The sequence below is a fragment of the Anthonomus grandis genome, chromosome 8 (assembly GCF_022605725.1).
Source record: "Anthonomus grandis grandis chromosome 8, icAntGran1.3, whole genome shotgun sequence".
NCBI lineage: Eukaryota > Metazoa > Arthropoda > Insecta > Coleoptera > Curculionidae > Anthonomus > Anthonomus grandis.
Window position 1 is genome coordinate 9,295,186 of NC_065553.1, and position 21,788 is coordinate 9,316,973.

Sequence of the window (21,788 nt, forward strand, 5' to 3'; positions counted from 1 at the left end):
TAAACTTTAAATCAAACCACATATTGCTATCCAGAGAGAAGGAGATTTATTGCTTGAAAATATTGTAATCTGTTTAATACTACATAACCACATATTAATTAATATAATACGTTAAGCGTACATTAATTATTTCATAAGACTGTATAGGATACTAGCTAGGGTGTGGGATGTAGCTTTTCATATTCTTCAAATATAGAAACAACCGAAACGAGAGTTTCTTCAGCGGTTGGCAAGATTTGTTCCGCGGGTAACAGAAAACCGAACTGTCCCCGATCTCTCAGTTCGTAGGTATACGCAATTGGAACTTTAAATTCTCCTTTTACCCAGTCCATACTACTACCAGCAGCAATATCTGCAAAAAAAATTGTATAAAATTACATTAGCATTCTAGCTTAATTTATCCTTATACTTCAAGGTAAATATATCAACACGAATCTATAAAAATTATGCAGGTAGTTACACATTTATAAGTTATATTAGCAACGTTAACTAATTTTTTTTTACATAAATTATTTCATCGTAAACAAATTGAATTCCGTTCGTGTCTGATCTCATAAATTAATTTCTGTCACCGATGCTGCTGAGAGAACGAGATATTATTATTATTATTATTATTATTATTATTTTATTAGATAAAAGGCAAGAATTTACATTCAGTATAGCTCTATGAACTAAGTAGGCATTACAATATATTTTAATAAATCTTCAAATGTCAGCCTCCAAATTTAAACACTAAATATGTCCAATTTGTCCAGACGATTCTTAAAACAGTTTACAGAAGGAGCAGGTATGACATCTACGGGTAACGAATTCCCAATTTTATATATGTTTGATGTTATACATGTACAATTTTCTTTAGAGCCTGTATAACCAGATTAGTAACGGTAAAACCAGAGTAGGGAAGTTTCGGCAGCGGTCTTTTGTCAATGGGGCAAATCTTGTTAAGAAAACTTTAACTCAACGGTTTTAGGGTATCCTCGGAGTATGGTTTAATGGCTTAGGTAACGCCATAAGGTTTTCTCTTGCGTACTTTTTCTGTATAAAGACAAACGTTTTAGTCATATGTCTTGTATCTAAATAGATACGCTAAAACTTTCGTTTTTAGATTTAAATTAAGTCTTTTTTTTCTGATTTCCAACAAACCAAGTGTGTGTTTTAAAGGTCATATGAACAATTTTACTATCTTTTTTTATCTATTTTACTTCCGTGCTGGCTTTCTTTCTTTTAAACTATATTCACTCGGATTAAGATTGTATTACACAGGCAGCTTATGATTCATTAGTGTAGATGTTGTATTTTTCCTCCAAAACCGGAGCTACTAGAGCTGAATATACAAACTGGTGGTTCGCTCCTGTTGTTGATCCCTTATATTTTTTTCTTCCTTTTTTCTTTTTGTTTTCTGGTCGCCCTAGCCTGGAAAAGTCAAAAAGCAGAAACACGTGTCGGCAGGTACCACATTTACTTCTTCTGCTACCCGTCTTATGAAATATCCTCATAAATCTATCCTTTTTAAGATATCTCAGGGTTATTTTGCTGTAGTTGTTCATGGATCGCATTTCCCTTCAAAAATCCAGCGACCATACAAAAGACGCTTCAGATGTAAATTCTAAATATCAAAACTATAACGTGGGTGACATTATATCCCAAATACAAGCCGTAATTGGTAGCCTAATTGGCGTTTTAATACACACCTATTTTTTTAATGCTTCACTTGTAGTAAAATATAATAATCTTCAATATATCTTTCAAAACTTTTCATAATAGTAAAGTAGTACCTTGACTTTATATTCTAGTCACGATGAACTTCAATTATTTCAAGTCGCATATAGATACAGATTTTCATTTACTTACAAATAGTTTCGGCAACATTTCCAAAAATATAACTAGTTCGATGCACAGCCTCGAGTTTTGCCATTGCAACTTCTGCAATTTTCATCTAAAAATCCGTCAATGGAAATTTCGCATTATTTCTTACAAAGAGATGGTATTATACTAACCATTTCATCATAATTGTCCAGGGGATCGGTCGTATGCCCGTAAGGTAGAAGCAACATTTGGGAAAAGGAATGGAAGTCTAAATAGGCGATCATATTGTCGGTGATATTGGCGATAAAACCGCGCATAACTTCAACAGACTCTTCAGAAAAGGGGCGTGGACCCGCGTAGATGTCTGAGCAGGGATTCTGAGACGCTCCGCCGTTCATCCATTGGTAGCCCCAGTTGCGGTTTGGATCTGCGCCGTAGCAGAACAAGTTGTATCGGGTACGTGTTTTACGCCACATACGATTCTATAAAGGAAAATAGCATGTCAGAAATATGACCTGCGCAATGAAAACTTTAACACCTGGTTATTAAAGCTGCAAGTAACCAAATTATGTGTCTAAGTATATAAACTAAGTCAAAGTATAACCTTTAGTACTGACATAATATTTAGAAATACCCTGTATAGTCTATTTAAAGTCTATATATAATACCTACTTCAGTATGGGAAAACACAAAACCATCAGGGTTCATCACTGGAAAGAAATACCAAGTGTATTTCTGAGCTAATGCCCTTATATCGGTCTGGGTGCTTCTCAGAAATTGATCCAAAATGTAGGTGTTTACAGCAGAAGTTATCCTTAAAAATAGAATTATTACTTTGGAATGTGAAAAATGTATAAAAAATTATAGTGTTTGTATGAACATTTATTGCAAAAATATGTTTTTATACTTACCATTCTCTTGCATGTATATTAGATTCCATAAAAACCACTTGTTTTTGTATTAATGGACTAAAATCTAGTTTTACTCCGACAATATCTCTTCCTTGGTGTGTTTTCCCTGGTTTCAAAATGGTGATGTAAGAGGGAAATTCGATAGCAAGACTTTCCAACCAGTTGTTTATCTAGAAAAAAAAATGATCGTATACATGAAGGTGAAAAAGGACAGTTTAGTTAAATCTATGAATTACCTCATCTAAGGTATTATATACCGTCCAATTAACAGGGTTCACAACATCACTTCTCCACAGTCTATTTTCGTTGTTGATCTTTTCTTCAACATCATCCATCATTATTCTACTATCAAAATCCGAGTTGTTCAACATGTTTTTGATATTTTGTTGAATTTCAGGCCCTACCATAAGAGTTACTTCGTGGCCTACTTTGGTCGGACCATGCCAAAATTGGAATGGGGAAAACTCCATTGCTTCAGTTTCCAGATCTATGAGAGTCTTTAGAGCATGTTCACTTTTCGGTGTAATTGAGTAAACTTTGTAATTTTTGTAGCTTACTTTCGCTAGGGTGACCTGGCCCAGTATGGCCAGGAGAAGAAAACAAATTTTTTTCATGCCTGTAGATAAAAATTAGTTATACAACTTATAATATTAAATTTTAATATTGTATTTTAATCATTACTACATAGAATATATCAATATATAAAGTTTAACAGATCAGAAGCGATGTTGTCGTTTTTTTTTTGGAATGTTTTGAGTTTTCGTGTTAGCGCTTTTTAGATTGCACAGTTCAAGTAAGTCCCTAAGTCATTAAAAAACTTAGTGAATACTATGGTATTCTTGTAAGTAAAACTCTTAAAGCTCAGTTTCCATTTTGATGAGCATATTTTCGGAAATGTTAAAACCTCTCAAAAAAGTTATTATTATAATACAGAGATAAGATCCTTTATACGCATCATAAAGGCTTCTAGTTTTAGTAAGTATGTCTCTATTTTGCATAGGCATTGGATAGCAAATTACGAGAAAACATTTAATGTGATGGTGTGTAGAGTATATGGTATTTTTCTATTGATTGATGTGGACTTAATTATTTGTAGAGCTGAAATCTATCCAGATATCATTTTCAATATTACTTTCGAGGTACATTAGGGTAGTGCTTTTATTTAGTTCAATACTAAATTTGGCAATGCTAAATGCGGATGAAGACACGTAGATATTTGACGAGTACTGTGTGTAAAAATAAGGTTCGTAGGTTCATTACTGGGGCTTTTCGTCGATTTGTCATTTATAGTTTGAACTAGGTAACATGTGATCTCAATAATTTAAATCAGGTCGAAATGGATCTGTAAAGGATCCAATTGTATAGGATATAATATGAAACAGGACGTATGTAAAGTAGAATATGCTGTGAATCGTATTACTGAGATATTCAAAGTACTTAATTCACCCAAGACCCTGGATTAGACGCCTTTTTGTATATTGTAGTAGATAATATTAAAGTACTATTATAACTTGTACAAATATTTATTATAATAAAAAGATTATCATTAATTCTTGTGTTGAAAAAATAAAAGTATGTAATAAAGGAATAACTTACCTTATTAAATCGGTAGTCGTTTATTGATACTCTCCGAAGCAAAAATAATGTATCATTAAACCAATAATTGTTTCAATTTATTATAAACGTGATAATTGATCTTAAAACGGATATAAAAAGTAAATCCCTTTATAAAAATAATTATTCTGTAAAATGATAAAGTATATACGGTGCTTATAAAGTGTCTGTTAGAATATTTAATCTTTTTTTTAATACTTAGATTGTCACAAATTCGTAGGGAACTATGGATATTTCGGTATCAATAAAATATACAGGGCTACTTTGAACAAAATAAGGAAAACTTATTTTTATTTTCGCCTGCGTGTAATTGAATAATTATTTTAAATCAATCAAAATAATAATATTTTGCCATTCCCATATTTTCTTCTAAAACTAGAAACGTATTATGACTTACGGTTATGGAGTATATCATACTTCGCTATGAATCTGCAACACCCTGTCTATAAAGTGCAGACAATCCTTATTAATTTATTACATATATAGATATAGTTCATATGGGAATTAAAGTATAAATTCAGTCAGCTAAGTGCGTATTATTTGTTTCCTTGCCATAAATTAAGATACCAAGAGAATGTACGTTTTTATTAGTACAATCTATTTTTAATAATGTTAATATATTTTATAGAGTTTTTTTTAATAAAGTAATTACATATATTTGATGTCTGGTTTTGAACGGATTTTTTAGACTCTCTATATAAATAAACAATGATAGGCTTAATAAAGAGAACTCCAGACGTCCTACGATCTTTGAAAATCGATTTAATTACAATAATGATTAATTACTTATTATAAGTATTGTTACAAATTACGTGGCTTTAAAAAGTAAAACTCTAACGAAAACAACAAATTAACGCAAACTATTTTTTACTATTTTGCATTTTTTACCAAATTTGTTGTTGTTGCAAGTTACGAAATTCATATATGAGGAAGACAAACATTTTAAATAAGTAACCTTGAGCGAAAATGTTGAACACATTTCAGATTAGCATTGATTCGAAAACGCTTCCTTTCTTCCAGATCTAGAAAGCTTCTACATCTACTTAGCAAAAAGTATAAATAATTTTAAACTTTTAATGTTTTCGTTCTATTTTTCCCTAAAGGAAAATAGTTTGATAAAATTGGGTTTTTCGCAACAACGTAATAAACTTGTAGAATTAAAATGAAATTACATGGTATTTATGTGGAAGATTTATTGCTTGTAAAGACTGTAATTTTTTTTAGGTAAAAAATGCATAAACTTAAATACTTTAAACGTATATTATTTAAATCTCTAAAGCTTAGGTACTAGGGTGTAACTTCTCATATTCTTCAAATATAGGTATTAGCGAAACAAGAGTTTCTTCTCCAGTTGGCAAGATTTGCTCCGAAGGTAATATGAAACCGGATTCGCCGGGTTTCTCAAATTGAGGTCTCAATTCGTAGGTACATACAATTGGAATGTGGAAATTTCCTTTTACCCAGTCCATACTAGTGCCAGTAGCAATATCTGAAAAAAAAGTGTATAAAGGGCTTATTTTTCCCTTATATTTTAGAAAACGGATTAAAAATATCAACTGAATCCTAAACATAAAAATTATGCTAATAGCAAATTAGTATTTCTAGAATATTTCAATTTTTTAATTTCCTGATATCCTGTGTATCGATATTTATTATTATTGGAGGAAACTATAAATTTTTATTTGTGAAAAGACTAATTATATTATAGATTACCTTTTTTTAATATTCAGAGAAAAATCAATTTTAAAAAGAAAGTTAGCACGGAAAGTCACAGAAATTGACAAAAGAATAGGATTAATTCCGTAAGTAGAGGCCTTTGTAATATTCACGTAATTTTACAACATATTCCATATAATTCCTGCTTTGGAAAAAGATTTATTAGTAATATCTCTAAAATATTTGAAATCATTTATCCTAAAATAACTTCATATTGCTGATTAATCAATGAATATTCGTTACCATTCGCCGTATCTACGGCGGCGGTAAATTTGTATACAGGCTTAAGACATCAGCATTTTAAATTTAAGGTTTCTACAGATGATTTTCTTTTATATTAAAGGCCTATTTTAATCTTAGTAAATATTTTTAATTTTTGTGAAAAGAGAACTATGATTTTGGGGTATGTTCGTAATATCTACTGAACATTTGAGGGTCGTCCAAGTATTCAGAATACATCCTTTTCAACTTTTCAAGATTTCAGAAATCTTTGAAATATTTTTAAAATGACATTAAAAAATGTAATATCACTGACTGAGGTGAAATTTGGTAGGCTGAATTTTCATGTAGCGGATGTCAAGTAATACTAAATCTGTTATTAGTGAGAATATGGAAATAACGAATTTTTGTTAGTCAAGAGAAATGGTATTATAAATTATAATTAAGGCATATTATGTATTACAATTATGTATTCAAATTGAGATTCTTATTTGGCTCAATCGCAGACCTAAACAAATAGTTTTTTGTTTACTTACACATTTCTTCACCAACATTTCCAAAAGTATATTTAGTGTTATGCACAGCCTCCAGTTTTGCCATTGCCACTTTTGCAATACCCATCTAAAAATCAGTAAAGGTAAATGTTACCTAATTTTTTTGAACGCGATTTTATACTAACCATCTCATTATAATTGTCCAGCGGCTCTTTTGTATGGCCATAAGGCAGTAGCAATACTTGGGAAAACGAGTGGAAGGCAATATAGGCGATCATATTGCTGGTGATGCTGGCGATAAACTCACTCATCACTTTGACAGACTTTTCAGAAAAGGGATGTGGGCCGGCGTAGTTAATTTCTCCAGGATAGAGGGATGCTCCGTTGTTGGTCATCCACTTATAGTCCCAGTTACGGTTAGGATCAGCGCCGTAATGTAATCCATAACTAGTACGTGTTTTACGCCAGAGACGGTCCTATCCACAATTAAAAAACATTTTTAAAAATAGGTTAGTTGTTCCGTTTAAGGTCATATATTGTACTACTACTATTAGAGTAGTATTTTTTAATCAGGGTGGCTGCATATAATAATATCTGACTGCCATTCATAAATAATGAAAAATAGATTAGTTCCCTTAGTTCCTAACCACGAGTCGTCTACATCAGTCGACTCTATACATATAGTCGATATACATATTGACCAACGCCCATTTATGTTTGTTAATTTGACTTTTTATATACACCAAATATAACAACCTAATGCTAATCCAGGATTCCAACCTATATAAGATTACAAGATCACATGATCCACATCTAATCCATCCGTAAAAAAATAGCCTTTTGTTCCTTATATAATAGAAAAGAAAGTTTTTCGAAAAAGTTTCATTTAATCAAGCCTTCTGTGATTCTATTCTTCGAATAATATTCATTTATTATAGTAGCCAGATATCCAAGAACTGTAATCCAATGAATTAGGGTCAAGGAAACAGAGTGGTACTTCAAAAAATAATATTTAGTTGTGCAACTGAAGAATTTTCTTACTATAACAATTTGATGTGGAACAAAAAGATAAACTGTTGTCGTAACCTGTTCCGTCATTCTGAAATAACGCAAGCGGCACACCGCACGACATCTCGAAGGTTAAGCGGGAATCCTCTGGAATAGCGATTTGGAACTGCCGAGTATATTCGGAACCGCATCTCCCGGATTCAGTTCAATGAAGTAAAGTTCGGAATTTTGGCGCGAGATTTAAATAGTTGTAAGTAAATGCAGTAAAAATAACTATCTCTAGTAGTCGTGATTGATCGTGTTCTTGTAATGTAATTGTATATATAAATTACCTATTTTCGATTGTTTTAATTCACATTCATAGAGAAAGTGAAATAAGCATAATATAACTATTTTACTTTCTCTATGTCATATAGTTATATTATGCTTATTTCACTTTCTCTATGTCACTAAAACGTCAAACATCCTGGGATAGACCATACAAAGTTCTCGAACCATCAACGATGTTCTTTACTAAATACAAAAGCTGCCGAGGGGTAAAGTTTGAGCCATTGAGTTCAACGCATGGAATGTTCGAATCTTCGAGAACCAGCATGGTCTGCAGAGTATATAAGAACCTGCGCCGCCGGTCTTTTGAAGTCGGAATTTTGGCGCGATTTTTAAATCGAAATAAATAGTATTAAATAAATATTTCTAGCGGTCTTAAGTAATCGTCTTTCTCCTATAGTATTGATCATCTTCATATGATACATATATATATATAATATAATAATCTTATCCTAATTGTATAACATATTTATTGTATAACACACAAAAAAATATAGCAATACCTACATCAGTATGGGAAAAAACAAAGCCGTCAGGGTTCATTACTGGAAAGAAATACCAAGTAAATTTCTGAGCTAATGCCCTTATATCCGTCTGTGTGTTTCTCAGAAATTGATCCAAAATATAGGTGTTTACAGCAGAACTAATCCTTAAAACGAAAAAACATGATACTTTGCGCAACAATGTAGTAAAACAACTATGAAGAAATTGATTACAAAAATATATATTATGATACTTACCACTCTCTTGCATGTATGTTAGATTCCATAAAAACAACTTTTTTTTGTGTTCCCGGATTAAAATCGAGTTTAACTCCGACAATATCTCTTCCTTCGTATGTTTTTCCTGGTTTTAAAATAGTGATGTAAGAGGGAAATTCAGTTGCAAGACTTTCCAACCAGTTATTGATCTGGAAAAAAAATCGGTTACAATAATAGATATAATTCAATACGCCTTAAAATATATAACATGCCTCATCTAAGGTATTATATACCGTCCAATTAACCGAATTCTTAACGTTGCTCTTCCAGAACCTATTTTCATTGTCGATGGCTTTTTGAACATCTTTCATCAGAACTCTTCTATCAAAATATGAGTCATTCAACATTTGTTCGAAGTTCTGTTGGATTTCAGGTCCTATCATAAGGGCTACATCGTGACCTACTTTAATTGGCTTTTTCCAAAATTGGAAAGCAGAGAAATCCTTTTCCTCCTTTTTCAAATCCTTGAGAATCTTTAGGGCATCTTTACTTTTCGGAGTAATTTTGTAAACCTTGTAATTTTTGTAGCTTGGTTTGGCTGATATATCCTGGGACAGTATAGCCAGGAAAATTAGGTAAAACAGCTTCATACCTATAAAAGAATTAAAAATTCTAATTGATTCTATTGTAATATTGAAGATCTGTTTTAGATTAGGTAGAGGCGTGTTGTAATCATAATTTTTTTTGTGTAATTATTATACGTTTTTTCTTAATTTCGTACTTGGAAGGTCATGTAGAGTATACAGGAAGTTCAAGGGTAGTGCCTCCATTTCAAGAAGGAAACTTAAATTGTAGTAATGAAGTTTTCAATTCTCGTTGTGCGATAAATAGAGACTAGATTGAGCATGCATTTTTTAAAATTATTAGAAGACTACAGTATCCACGCCAAGTAGGTATAATTAAACAGGTTTACCTAAAGGTCGGTGGTATCGGGATAGGTCAAAGAGTTTTTCGAACTCAATAAATTGTTGGTACAAGAATAGGTACTTAAGCTGTAACTACTTCATGAATATATCTATATTAAATGCAAAAAACCCTCTCTCTAATATATATATTCTAGGTTGGATGATGTTTTTAATTAAGTGGTTTTTAGTTATATTTTTTACATCATTCAATTTTTTATTGAATTGAAAATGTATCGTTTGCAGGTCTTTGTTCATTTTGTTTTTAAAGCGCAATGCAATTTGATGATATCTATAAGGATACTGACTGCAGATGTCATAGATTTGGGCATTCCTGCATCGAATTCAGGATTGGTTTTCTATGGTTTAAAATTATGTATTTATTGTTACGTTGTCTAACAGGTAATCCAATAAAAAGCAAGCTGGATATAAAAATATTAAAATTTCTTAAGTACGTGCAAAGTAATTTAGAGCTTATATAAACAAAACAGGTAAAAAATTCCACGGTTTTAACCAGTAATCACCTTTACGAATATGCATAAGAACACTCAGTTTTTTTTATGATTTGATAGCCATCGCGTTGTTATAACCGATTTGTAATCGCGTAATATTTTTAAAAAAATTTCTTTCAGGATTTTTTTTCAAAACAAGCATTTTTAACCAATACAAATTTTTACGCCCCTCTATACATAGTGCTCAAAAAAATATTTGTAGTTAATTAATTTTTATGTTTTGACTTTTCTTTCTTTTTTTTAGATAATTCGTCGGAATTTAATTTATAACGAAAAAAACGGTGCTTTTAAGAATTTGCTATTTTAAATGAGAACCAGCAAATTCCAAGTGATTGTAATATTCCTTCCTAGTTCTTGAATCTAAGGTAAATGTTTTTAACACTTATGGAATCAATGTTTTTAACACTTATTGAAACGGAAAAAAGCAGGTAATTTTTTATGAGCTCAGAAATGATTAGGATTTTCAGTTAAAATATGCTTTATACCTACAACAATTCCATAATCATAAATAAAAGGTTTTATTAATACCATGCTTACAGTTTACAGTATTCAATTTAGAATGCATTGTAACTATGGTACTAATTTATAATTAAAGGCAAGCATATATATCTAAAATTTCAAATTTCAAATTCCAGACTTAAACGTCCCAAATAAGCAATTTCTTGAGAAGTTAAATCAAATAATAGTTTAGTTGATGTATTAATTTTTGAAGGAATTGGTAAGGGATGTCTGAAATATGCAATATTTAACCTCCTATCCTCCTTTCCTCTTAACTTTAGTTAACCCATCAACTTCTATAATTCTGTGAATGACTTCAAATATCGCGTAACATTTGAAGCGCAATAAATCAGATTTAAATTTCCCGCCACACGCCATCCAAGTTGCTCGCCCTTGTCTTGTCATCAACGTCAATAGAGCTGTCGATAGAAGTTCTCTCTGATCATTAGGCAATACGCATTTCTTTATATTCTCGTTCTGTGCAGGCGATACCTAACCACACTTAGATTATTGTATGTTTTGATTCATTCCTTTCAAAAAGTAAATGACTGAATTTATTTAAAGTTTTGTTATAGTAAAAATTCGAAACTATGAATACTACACGTCCATGTGGCTGCAAAGGATACCGAACATGTCTTCATTGCGAATCATCCTTTAACATTCTTCTAATTGAGCCTGAGCAGTTCAAAATAAAAGAAGATGCTCCCACATTTGTGTACTGCCCTTTTTGCAATTTGTGTTATCCGGCGACAGATGCAGAAGCCTACAAACAACATCCTAATCATATAGGAAAACCTAAAAGACTAGAAGGTTTTTATATTGAACTAGATTTTTTAACAGACAAAGAACATAACATGCTACTGGCTGGAATTGACTCAATGCCATGGGACCCATCACAGAGTGGTCGTAGAAAGCAAAATTTTGGCCCGAAATGCAACTTTAAGGGTCGAAAAATGAAACTAGGAGATTTCCAAGGGTTTCCTAGCTTCTCCAAGTTTGTACAAGATAAGTTTAAACGAGTGCCTATTTTAAAAGACTTCCAAACAATTGAGCAATGTTCCTTAGAATATGACCCTGAGCGAGGAGCTTCTATAGATCCCCATGTTGATGACTGTTGGGTCTGGGGTGAGAGAATTGTAACTGTTAACTTACTAAGTGATTCAGTACTTATAATGACAAAGAATCAAAACCCAAAAAAATATAATCTGGATTTAGTAAGTACATATCCAAAAGTTGTGGGTAATACCATAAAAACTAATTTAGAGAAACTTAATAATGTTGAAGAGTGCAATAATGAAGATGTTATTTTAGTACCAATGCCAAACAAATCTTTGTTAGTAATGTATGGTAAGGCTAGGTATGTTTATGAGCATAGGATTTTAAGAAAAGATATTACAAGTCGAAGGGTTTGTTTAGCATATAGAGAGTTTACACCCATTTTTTTGGAAAATGGTGAATGTTATAAGGAAGGACAGATCATTACTGAACAAGCTAAACAATTTTTTTCAGTCAATTAAACTCGATTTTCTTTTTTTATTAAGCTCCGGTGAAACATTATTTATTTTTATATGGCTGTTAACTAGTTTTAAGTTTAAAAAAATGCAATGCAATGCTTTGCAAACTAAACATACAAGGTTTTGTTTGAATAAGTAATTATTACAAAAATAATTGTTTTAATTTAAATACTATAAAAAATGTACTGGAATACCTAAAAATCATGAATAAAAATGCTTAAGTCTGTGCTTCTTGTCTTTGAATGCTGTTCCATACCTCAGATATGGATTAGCACAAAATGTTGAAACAATTTACTTATTCACATATATAATATATAGAAACATAATGTTAATAAAGGGTATATTCTACACTTCAATACAAGGAAATTAAGAATGATCTCATTTTTCTAAGTACAGCTGATCAACAAATTGTTGGAAAGAACATTTATTATACTGCCCCCAATATAATTAATATACAACCAACAGATTTAGAATATTGGTCAATTAAATGTAAATTGCAAGACTAGATGTTAGAATTTAATATAATCTGGTATGCGAGTTAATAAAGTAAGGTTTTTGTTGCTATTAACTTAGAATATTATAATAACTAATAAAATTATTATAACTTTTTAATAATTTGTTTACCTATAAATATTGAGTTTCTATTTTCTCATGTCCATTATGCAATCACAATACATTGATTTAAAATCAATAAATTAATTTAGTAATCTGACCATCCTAATTAAAACATCTAACAATTTACCCAAAAGATCTATTAAGAACTAGAAAATGAATCTGAGAAAAATAAGATTTATTGAGACTAAATTTAGATTATTGGTGGAAGGAACTATACTTCTTGTTAATATTTATAGAGAATTAAAATATAGAGGTAGAGAAATTAAAATAACTCAGAATATTTTTTTAACACTAGATATGGGTGTGGTATATTTCTGAAGTAACTCATTTTTTGAATTTCAAGCTGCCTATATCTATTGACATATTGGTAAACATATCCTATTTGGCAGGTGTTTTTATGAACTTCTCTATGCACATACTCTTAGATACTTAAGATTCTTCAGGATGTATGTTATTGAAATAACTCTGAGTGGATGTAAATGTTTACTAATTACTAGCAAAAAACCTGACTATATCTATCCTGTCAGAGTTTTAAGAACATGACCCTGTATTGTAATTTCTAAAGTAAATAAGACTATACATAACAATATATTAAATTTTAATATAAAGTAAATAATAATATTATTTTTTCAGTCAATATTATTTATTCAATATTAATTGTTATAAATCTTAATTGCAGATAAAGTGCTCTAAAAGGTTGTTCATATATAGGTATATCCATTGTTTTTTGGGAAAAGTTAATTTATTCATAAATAAAATACATCAATTTAAAATCAAAACAATTTAGTGATCTCATCATCCCGATTTAAACTCTTAACAATTTTAAATCTAGTATAAATTCAAAAGTGAACCTAATTAAGGAAAAAAAGATTTTTTGAAATAGAACATATCCAACTTATCTAACATTTTTATTTACATCATAAATATGTTAATACACATTTAATAACCCCCAATATTTAGCATACAGCCCTTTGTTTACTATGCTCCCTCTCGAAACTAAGCATCCTCTTCTCCAGTTCAGGTCTAAAGTGTCTTATAAGTCCTTGAACAGGCCAAGCAGCACCATCAGCCAAAGCACAAATTGAGTGCCCTTCTACTTGCTTACTGATTTCCCATAGCATATCAATTTCATCAACCTTGGCATTACCATCAACAAATCTGTGTATAATCTTGTTCATCCAATGGACACCTTCTCGGCATGGAGTGCACTGACCACAAGACTCATGCTTGTAAAACATAAGTAATCTAGCAATGGCTTTAACAATATCAGTTTGCTTATTCATGACAATAATTGCTGCAGTTCCCAAACTGGTTTGAGCTGCAACCAAACCATCAAAGTCCATAAGGACATCTTCACACACTTTTTTTGGTATAAGTGGTGTTGAAGAACCACCTGGAATGATGGCCAGCAAGTTGTCCCAACCACCTTGAACACCCCCAGCATGAATTTCAATTAATTCCTTTAATGGTATGCTCATTTCTTCCTCAACTGTGCATGGTGTATTAACATGCCCAGAAATGTTAAATAATTTTGTTCCAGAGTTTCTGGTCCTTCCAAAAGAGGCAAACCAAGCACCTCCTCTACGGCAAATTGTTGGAGAAACAGCAATAGTTTCAACATTGTTCACAGTAGTTGGACAACCAAAAACACCAACATCAGCAGGGAATGGAGGCTTTAGACGAGGTTTGCCTTGTTTACCTTCAATTGACTCAATCAGAGCAGTTTCTTCTCCACAAATATATGCCCCAGCACCCCTGTGCATAAAGACATCAAAATCATAGCCAGATCCACAAGCATTTTTACCAAGAAAGCCTGCTTGGTATGCCTCTGCAATAGCCACTTGCATATTAGAAGCTTCATTATAGAATTCACCCCTGATGTAGATATATGCAGCTTTAGCTCCAATGGCTCTTCCAGCAATAAGACAACCCTCAACAAGTTTATGTGGGTCATGTCTCATGATTTCTCTGTCTTTGCAAGTGCCTGGTTCACCTTCATCAGCATTGACAACAAGATATTTTGGACGACCATCGCCGGGCTTGTTCATAAAGGACCATTTCATACCGCTAGGAAACCCGGCACCTCCTCTGCCTCTCAGCCCTGAGGTTTTTACTTCATTGATGATCCAATCTGCTCCTTTCACCAATATTTCCTTTGTCTTATACCAATCGCCTCGTTTCATGGCTCCTTTAAGGCGCCAGTCGTGTTTGCCATACAAGTTTGTGAATACTCGGTCTTCATCAGCTAAGGGCCCGAATTTTGTTTTGGTCTGTGGTGGTGGAGTACCCGGAGGTGGGCCAGCAGAAAGCGCTCTGAGGCAGACAGCTGTTGACGAGTATCCATTTTTGGCTACGGCAATTTTTGAGAATATTCGGTTTGCCATCGAAAAGCGACTACCAATTCCTACCAATTTGGGGGAAAAATTAAATTAATTCACCACCAGAACCATATAAAAGGTATTTTGTTATGTAATGTCAACTGTCATTACTGCCGTCCGTGCAGTGTCGTGTCAGATGTCAACTTTTGTCAGCAATATCGGTTGCTATAATAAGCATTATAGTAGATCCCGATGGTGATCAAAAGCGGAACGGAACGAAAAAATTACATAAATTGGTTAAATTCGTTGCAATCTTGTCAAATTATTTGGTGCGCTTCTGTGCCGTCCAATGTTCGGATTTGTTAAACTTTTGGCAGAAACCGCATAAATTATCTAACCTAGTAACTAAAAATAACACATTTTTTGTTCATTTAGCTTTAAAATTTCATCGTTCATCCGCTTCTTCGTTCCGTTGCAGCTTTTTATTGCCATCGGAATCCACCATTTTTAAGCGGACAACTAGCATGCCAAGGCAAGAAGACTGGAGGGAGGAGATATATTTCCTATACTTGCCCCACCATCGCGCTAAGGCCAGTATCATTACTATCATCTTTGTCTAAAATTAAGAAGTAACTAAATAATAGAATTTTCCACATGCAAAGAAAAAAAAACTCTTCCTGGGTCCTATAATGATGATGAACATGTAGCAGAGGTTCTTTTGCGATTTGGCAAAAGCTTTCGACTATGTCTTGCATGAAATTCTACTGTAGAAATTTGAATTTTATGTTTTTTCAGATATTTTGTACTAAAATTGATAAGGATTCTTTTTATCTTTATTAATAGGTGTCAAATCGTGTGTTTTGCTTCGTTTAACTTAGAATTTAACTTACTGCGGTGTTCTGAGCTTGGTGCACTTTTGTTTTCGGTATATATGAATGATCACCCATTGGTACTGAAGCGTGGGCGGTACACATCATTTGGTGATGACACTACGCTTCTTTGGGGTTGCACAGATTCGCATGACCTCAAGCAATGACCTTTAGCAAGTGTTAAAGCATGGTGCAATAATAATCATTTGGTTTTTATTATCTCAAAGACAATTTATAGGATTTGCTTCTGGACACCTCATCTCTTTCTTCATTTACTTGATTACTGTTACTAAGTTACGTAATACTAGGTCATCCATACCTACTTAGAGTTTAACATCAACTTTAATTTTCGGATATGGTTAAAAACAAAATTGTCATTTGCAGATAGAGTTATAAACTGGAGGATATCACAAAACATAACTCTGTCTGACTATAGGATGATTGAAATAGGTTAGGTTCCGATTCGATAAGGTTAAAAAAGGCTTTCGGATGAAAATGTCGATAAAGGAATAATGATCAACGAACCAAATCAAAGAGCTAAGTGGTTTCTAGGCTTGGTACACAGATGAGTCAAGACGGAAACTGGAAGAAGGAAAGGAGAAGAAGGAAACCGAAATGTACAAGAGGGAAACGAACCTTTTCGGTAGTACGACACTCCAACGGAAAGATCTTAAAGATCGATCTGAACTATGACAACGGAGTGGAGGCATAAGAACAGTTGATTCTGGGGTTGGAAAAAAGCGACTTACTTATAGTTCTTAATAGGCGAAACGCGAATTGCGTAGTATCTTAGAATAATTTTTAATATTAAGTAATTCCACGGGCTGACGATTTTTTTGAGAAGATTAAAATTGTACCTGTATTCTTAACACATATCTAATAGCACAGCCATTAAGAGTTTTACGTAATTAAGACGTTTTTTTGAGTAAATTTTTTAGTAAAGGTTTTTTCTTAATATTTCGATATATTATTTAAATCATTACATCTATTCACCTAATACACTCCTTATATAGTTATATTTAGTTTATCCGTTTTATATTTATAATATTACTACATACCTGCTCTTAACTATTTTTATTATCCTGAATACTAAATAAATATTTTTTTTATAATAATAATTTTCTTAACACAACAACAGTCATCACGGAAATACAACCTAAAGAAGAAATACAGCTACCAAAATTATTAATACATAAAAAGCCATAAAAAGTTATGACATTACATGAAGTCGTGATTTGCGAATTGAGGATCGCGAGTTTGATAAGGGCAGTTTTTTTTCACGAATATACGATTCGAATGAAATTTTATACTAGATTCGTGAAAAAATGCGGCTTTATCGAATTTGTGAACCTGATGTCATAAATTTGTAAAGCGACAATAATTTTGATAGCCGCCTTTGTTCTTTATGTGGTATCTCCGCGTTGTCTGCTGTGTTATCAGAATTGATATTTTAAAGGCTAATTAAAATTAATATTTAAATGTATTACTTATTGTGAACAGTAAAAATACAGAATAACAGTTTTGTAAGATCTAATATTGTAAATATAAAACGTATATTAATATAGTAAAATTTAGGTATGCCATATACGTAAATTTGCACCGGAGGGTGCACTGGATAATAAAAATGCTAATCTTAGGGCGTTACTTGATATCAAGGGAAATTTGACAATCGTTGTTTCACAGTAATTTGCCGAGCAGTGACGCAGAACCTTATGTGGTCAGATGGATAGAGGTATTGCTCTTGCACTCTATGCATCTGCGTTCTAACTAGAAATACCCGCAAGCAACAGTTTTGTCCTTAATTCTATGATGTTCATATGTGGTTCAAAATAACAACTGAAAGATCCACAAAGTATTTAAAAGAAAACGAAGTAATTCTTCTTTCTCTACATATCACCCAGCGAAACACACTCTTCAAAAGGCTTTTCACTGACCTTCGATTAAATTGATGATCTGAAAACAAACCATCCAAGTAAAGAAGTTCTTATTATGAGAGACTTTAACGTCCATGGTCTACTGGTTGAGGTATTCTAATAGGACTGAAGGCCAAAAATTTCACAATTAACTAAGAAAGATGGTTCCACTGCAATGACCACAATGGAAAAGACAGACTTGCTGAATCAGATATACGTATCAAATTCTACCTTAGACCTTCAAGGCAAAACACTACCGACTTTGCTAAGAAAGACTTCTTCGATGCCAGAGATTGTCTTCCCTTACAGAGATCTTGAAAGAGTTCTCAGAAACTTAAACACTGACAAGGCCTCTGACCCTGATGGAATACCGCCAATAGTATTAAAAAAGTATGTATGGTCGTGCTGCAGTTTGTACAAGGGTAGTGTCACCGTTGTGTAAAGTGTTTTCTTTTTCATACAGAAAAGATCTCTTTCCTGGAGACTTAAATCTTGCGTCTATTCAAGCGATCAGTCCGATTGCTTGAGTCCAGAAATGGAGAAATTTCTTAACCAGCAAAATTTGAAATACTTGGAGTCCACCAACATCATTAGCGATCGTCAGTATGGCTTTCGAAAACACAGGTCTACTGGCGGTCTGTTGGCCATTGGTCGCGCATATTTGGAACGAGGTTATCGAGAAATGTGGTGACTCCCGTGCAATAGGTGTGTATATTTCAAAGGCATTCAATAGGGTCTGGCATGAAAGCGTCTTAAACAAACTGTATTCTTATGGTTTGCCAATAACTCTCGTTGCTTAGTTTGGAAGCTTCCACGAGAACCGATCCATTTAGGTTGTCATTGATGCACACACCGGTATACCTCAGGGAAGCATCGTGTCCCCTAACTTCTTCCTGTTATATATCAACCTTCTTGGTGGCAAGACTTCTAAGTAGTCCAATTTGCAGCTCTGCTGATGAAAGTACATTGGTGTCTTCCTTCAAGTCACCCAACCAAATCATCTGACTCCCAGTGCGATAGGCGTCGCCAGGTAATAACTATTAATGACGACCTTAACATCATTTTGAAACCTGAGAGAAAAGCAATTTCAGCAGTTTAAATGCATGAGCAATTTTGGAGAAATTCTATACAATTCTTGGACCCTATTGCCTCTTTGATTGCTTATTTGTTGATACTTATTTTATTTTAAACGAACATTATTAGTGAATAGGGTAGAGGGTAATTCCTTGGTGATTTAATTAAATTTTTATTGCCTTTATACATTTACTATAACCTTTTGCAATACTCTGTATTACATAAGGTATAATATTAATCTTAATTAATTTAAAGTAAAAGTAATATTTTTTTAATAAATGAAACTCAGACCTATGTATCTAGTAGGAAATGTATGGAAGTATTAAGTATTTAGTATAGAAGAATATATGTTTGTATCTTTCAGAAATTATAATACGCAAATAGAGAAAGTGATAAATGGAAGATTGTTTAATATGAAGATAAAACAGTCCCAATTTAACACTTTTTTCAATCTGCCTCAACTATGTCAACTATGGTTTCCGAAAGGAGTACTCATTTCCCACTAATTTTTACGGTATATAAGTCGACGCCATAATCTAAAAAAAAAAATTTAATTTCCTGCTATTATGAGGTCATAAACTTATGTTCGTTTCCAGTTAATAATACTCCTCGACCTTCAGAGGGCGCAACATTCAATCTACGGTTCAGTGGTCTATTGGCTCTTATGAGAGTTTCCTATCTACGAAATATTAATCCATGCTAAGAGAAACCGGGGGACACGAATCAATCCAATTCAAATTAGTTATAACAGCGAGACGAGAGAGGGCGCTATCAGATCTGTCATAAGAATTTCGATCAGTTTAGATGAAACTATAGTTGCCTCCACTAATATTCTGTTTTATGGTTTACTTGTCAAAGGTGTCATTGAAAAGTTTCGCCAGCACCATAGAGTAATTAAAAGTATGAGAGGGTTCAATCCCATAGTGACAAGTAGGCATTATCTTTACCCTAAACTCGATTGCAGCGTGCGGTTGCGGTCTAACCGAACTAAAATAATTGACATTTGTCACAGTCGGCAAAATAGTCTACTGTAATACCGATCCGTCATAGAAATCTGCCTGTCATTTCTATGACGGATCGGCATTACAGCAGACTATTTTACCGACTGTGACAATTATTTTAGTTCGTCTATTCAAAATTTTAGAATGGCGCGAAATTTAAAATTATTGACCCATTAAATCAATTTTTAACAGCGTAAAGGCTGTGAATCTCGATCACAAACTCTAAAAAATTATGAAATAGTGCAAGTGTATTAATTTAATTTTTGAAGAGGCTAAGAGTGATAGTGTTTGTAATTTAAGTTTATTTTATACATTTTTTAATTGAATATGTTAGTGTTTTGACATTAAATTTATCAAATCTACTTTTAAGCTGTTAAGTTAATGCATTTAGGCCCTTCAAAAAAATAAATCGTTAATTGCACTTTTTCACTGATTTTTAGAGAATGTGAAAGAGATTTTACAGCCCAATACGCTATCAAAAAAAGATTTAATGGGTCAATTATGTAAGACAATATTTTAGAGATTAAGTATAATATATTTAGTCCTATTTTGAGAATTAAATGCTCGATACTAACAATGTTAATTTCACTGTTATCAACAAATTAACAAGGGTAGGGGTAGAATTTAAGTCAATTGTAAAGTAAGTTTATAATTTATTGTCTTAAAAGGGACCCTGATAAAATTTGTTTTTGTGCTGCTTTAGCACAACACTCCATGGTATGTATTTTGCTTTTTACATTTTACATTTTGAGGATATGATACAAAAATTACAATTTATCAAATTTATAAATTAATTATTTACAGACATAAGACCTATATTTCTCAAAAATATGCCCTAAAAATTGTACGTTTACTACCTACTTTTTTGTACAGAGGGTACCCAAAAATGTTAGGGGAGTGGTAATATATAAAAACTAATCCTGTAATTAAAATATTCTTTATGGAGAGTATGATATTAAAAATTGGTTGACACTGATGTATACCCTTAATTCTAGATGTCATCGGTCCTTTTTCTTAAATATTCAAAAAGCATCCCTGGATCTTACTCCCACCTTATCGAGGTGAGGTACCTCCTTGAGTAGTGACCTGGTAGAATGGAAGTTGTTTCACTTATTGTGCTTTTGGTACTTCCTAGCAGCAAAGCACTGATGATACCTTTCGTCAGACCTAGTAAAAAGTGGTCTAGCATAATTATGTTCATTCTGAACATTATATTGAGATTGCTGGATTATGATAGCAGGTAATAAAGTCAATGTATCTTCCCAAGGTACTTGTGCCTCAACCAGTACTGGGGCATTTTGAATAATACTTGGGCCAGCAATTGGGAGAGCACATTTTCTTTAATGAGTATGTATAGTACTAGTAAATGAAATATCCTCAAAATGGTCTTGACATAAATAACACCTTGTTGAGGTTGGGTTTAAACCAAGTATTTTAAACCATTGGGACCTCCTAATAATGTCACTTTCAGGAAATTTAAAGAAAATTTTATTTTTGTATGAATCTTCAATAGGACAATAGTATGTATTAGAACAAGTGGGTTCCTTGCATTTAAAAATTAATTTTCCTGGTGATGACATTATTAGGGCAGTTTTAAAATGGTAAACAACAATTTTAGGTGACCTACAACATGGTGAAAACTATTTGATAAAAAAAATTGCACTTACCCCATTCTAGGGATCTGAAACCACACAATAAAACAACAAAAAAGCTTCT

The 21,788-nt window shown here is 32.5% G+C and overlaps 4 protein-coding genes across 4 annotated transcripts; 1 reads left to right on the plus strand and 3 right to left on the minus strand.

Annotated features, from left to right (window-relative positions):
• Positions 1 to 23: 23 nt before the first annotated feature.
• Positions 24 to 4,480, minus strand: LOC126739207 (zinc carboxypeptidase-like). Its single transcript, XM_050444782.1, has 7 exons — positions 4,314 to 4,480; positions 2,954 to 3,333; positions 2,718 to 2,887; positions 2,479 to 2,620; positions 1,998 to 2,288; positions 1,852 to 1,936; positions 24 to 352 (listed from the first exon to the last, which is right to left on the minus strand). Exons 2-7 carry the CDS (start codon positions 3,329 to 3,331, stop codon positions 156 to 158), a joined length of 1,263 nt encoding a protein of 420 aa, XP_050300739.1. The 5' UTR covers positions 3,332 to 3,333; positions 4,314 to 4,480; the 3' UTR covers positions 24 to 155.
• A 1,027-nt stretch (positions 4,481 to 5,507) lies between these two features.
• Positions 5,508 to 17,310, minus strand: LOC126739206 (zinc carboxypeptidase-like). Its single transcript, XM_050444781.1, has 7 exons — positions 17,143 to 17,310; positions 9,069 to 9,448; positions 8,836 to 9,005; positions 8,603 to 8,744; positions 6,946 to 7,236; positions 6,803 to 6,887; positions 5,508 to 5,820 (listed from the first exon to the last, which is right to left on the minus strand). The coding sequence occupies exons 2-7, from the start codon at positions 9,444 to 9,446 to the stop codon at positions 5,612 to 5,614; spliced, it is 1,275 nt and encodes a 424-aa protein (XP_050300738.1). The 5' UTR covers positions 9,447 to 9,448; positions 17,143 to 17,310; the 3' UTR covers positions 5,508 to 5,611.
• LOC126739208 (alpha-ketoglutarate-dependent dioxygenase alkB homolog 4) lies at positions 11,223 to 12,510 on the plus strand. Its single transcript, XM_050444783.1, has 2 exons — positions 11,223 to 11,280; positions 11,344 to 12,510. The coding sequence occupies exon 2, from the start codon at positions 11,359 to 11,361 to the stop codon at positions 12,283 to 12,285; it is 927 nt and encodes a 308-aa protein (XP_050300740.1). The 5' UTR covers positions 11,223 to 11,280; positions 11,344 to 11,358; the 3' UTR covers positions 12,286 to 12,510.
• On the minus strand, positions 13,787 to 15,388 carry LOC126739205 (NADH dehydrogenase [ubiquinone] flavoprotein 1, mitochondrial-like). Its single transcript, XM_050444780.1, has one exon. The coding sequence runs from the start codon at positions 15,279 to 15,281 to the stop codon at positions 13,854 to 13,856; it is 1,428 nt and encodes a 475-aa protein (XP_050300737.1). The 5' UTR covers positions 15,282 to 15,388; the 3' UTR covers positions 13,787 to 13,853.
• Positions 17,311 to 21,788: the final 4,478 nt, after the last annotated feature.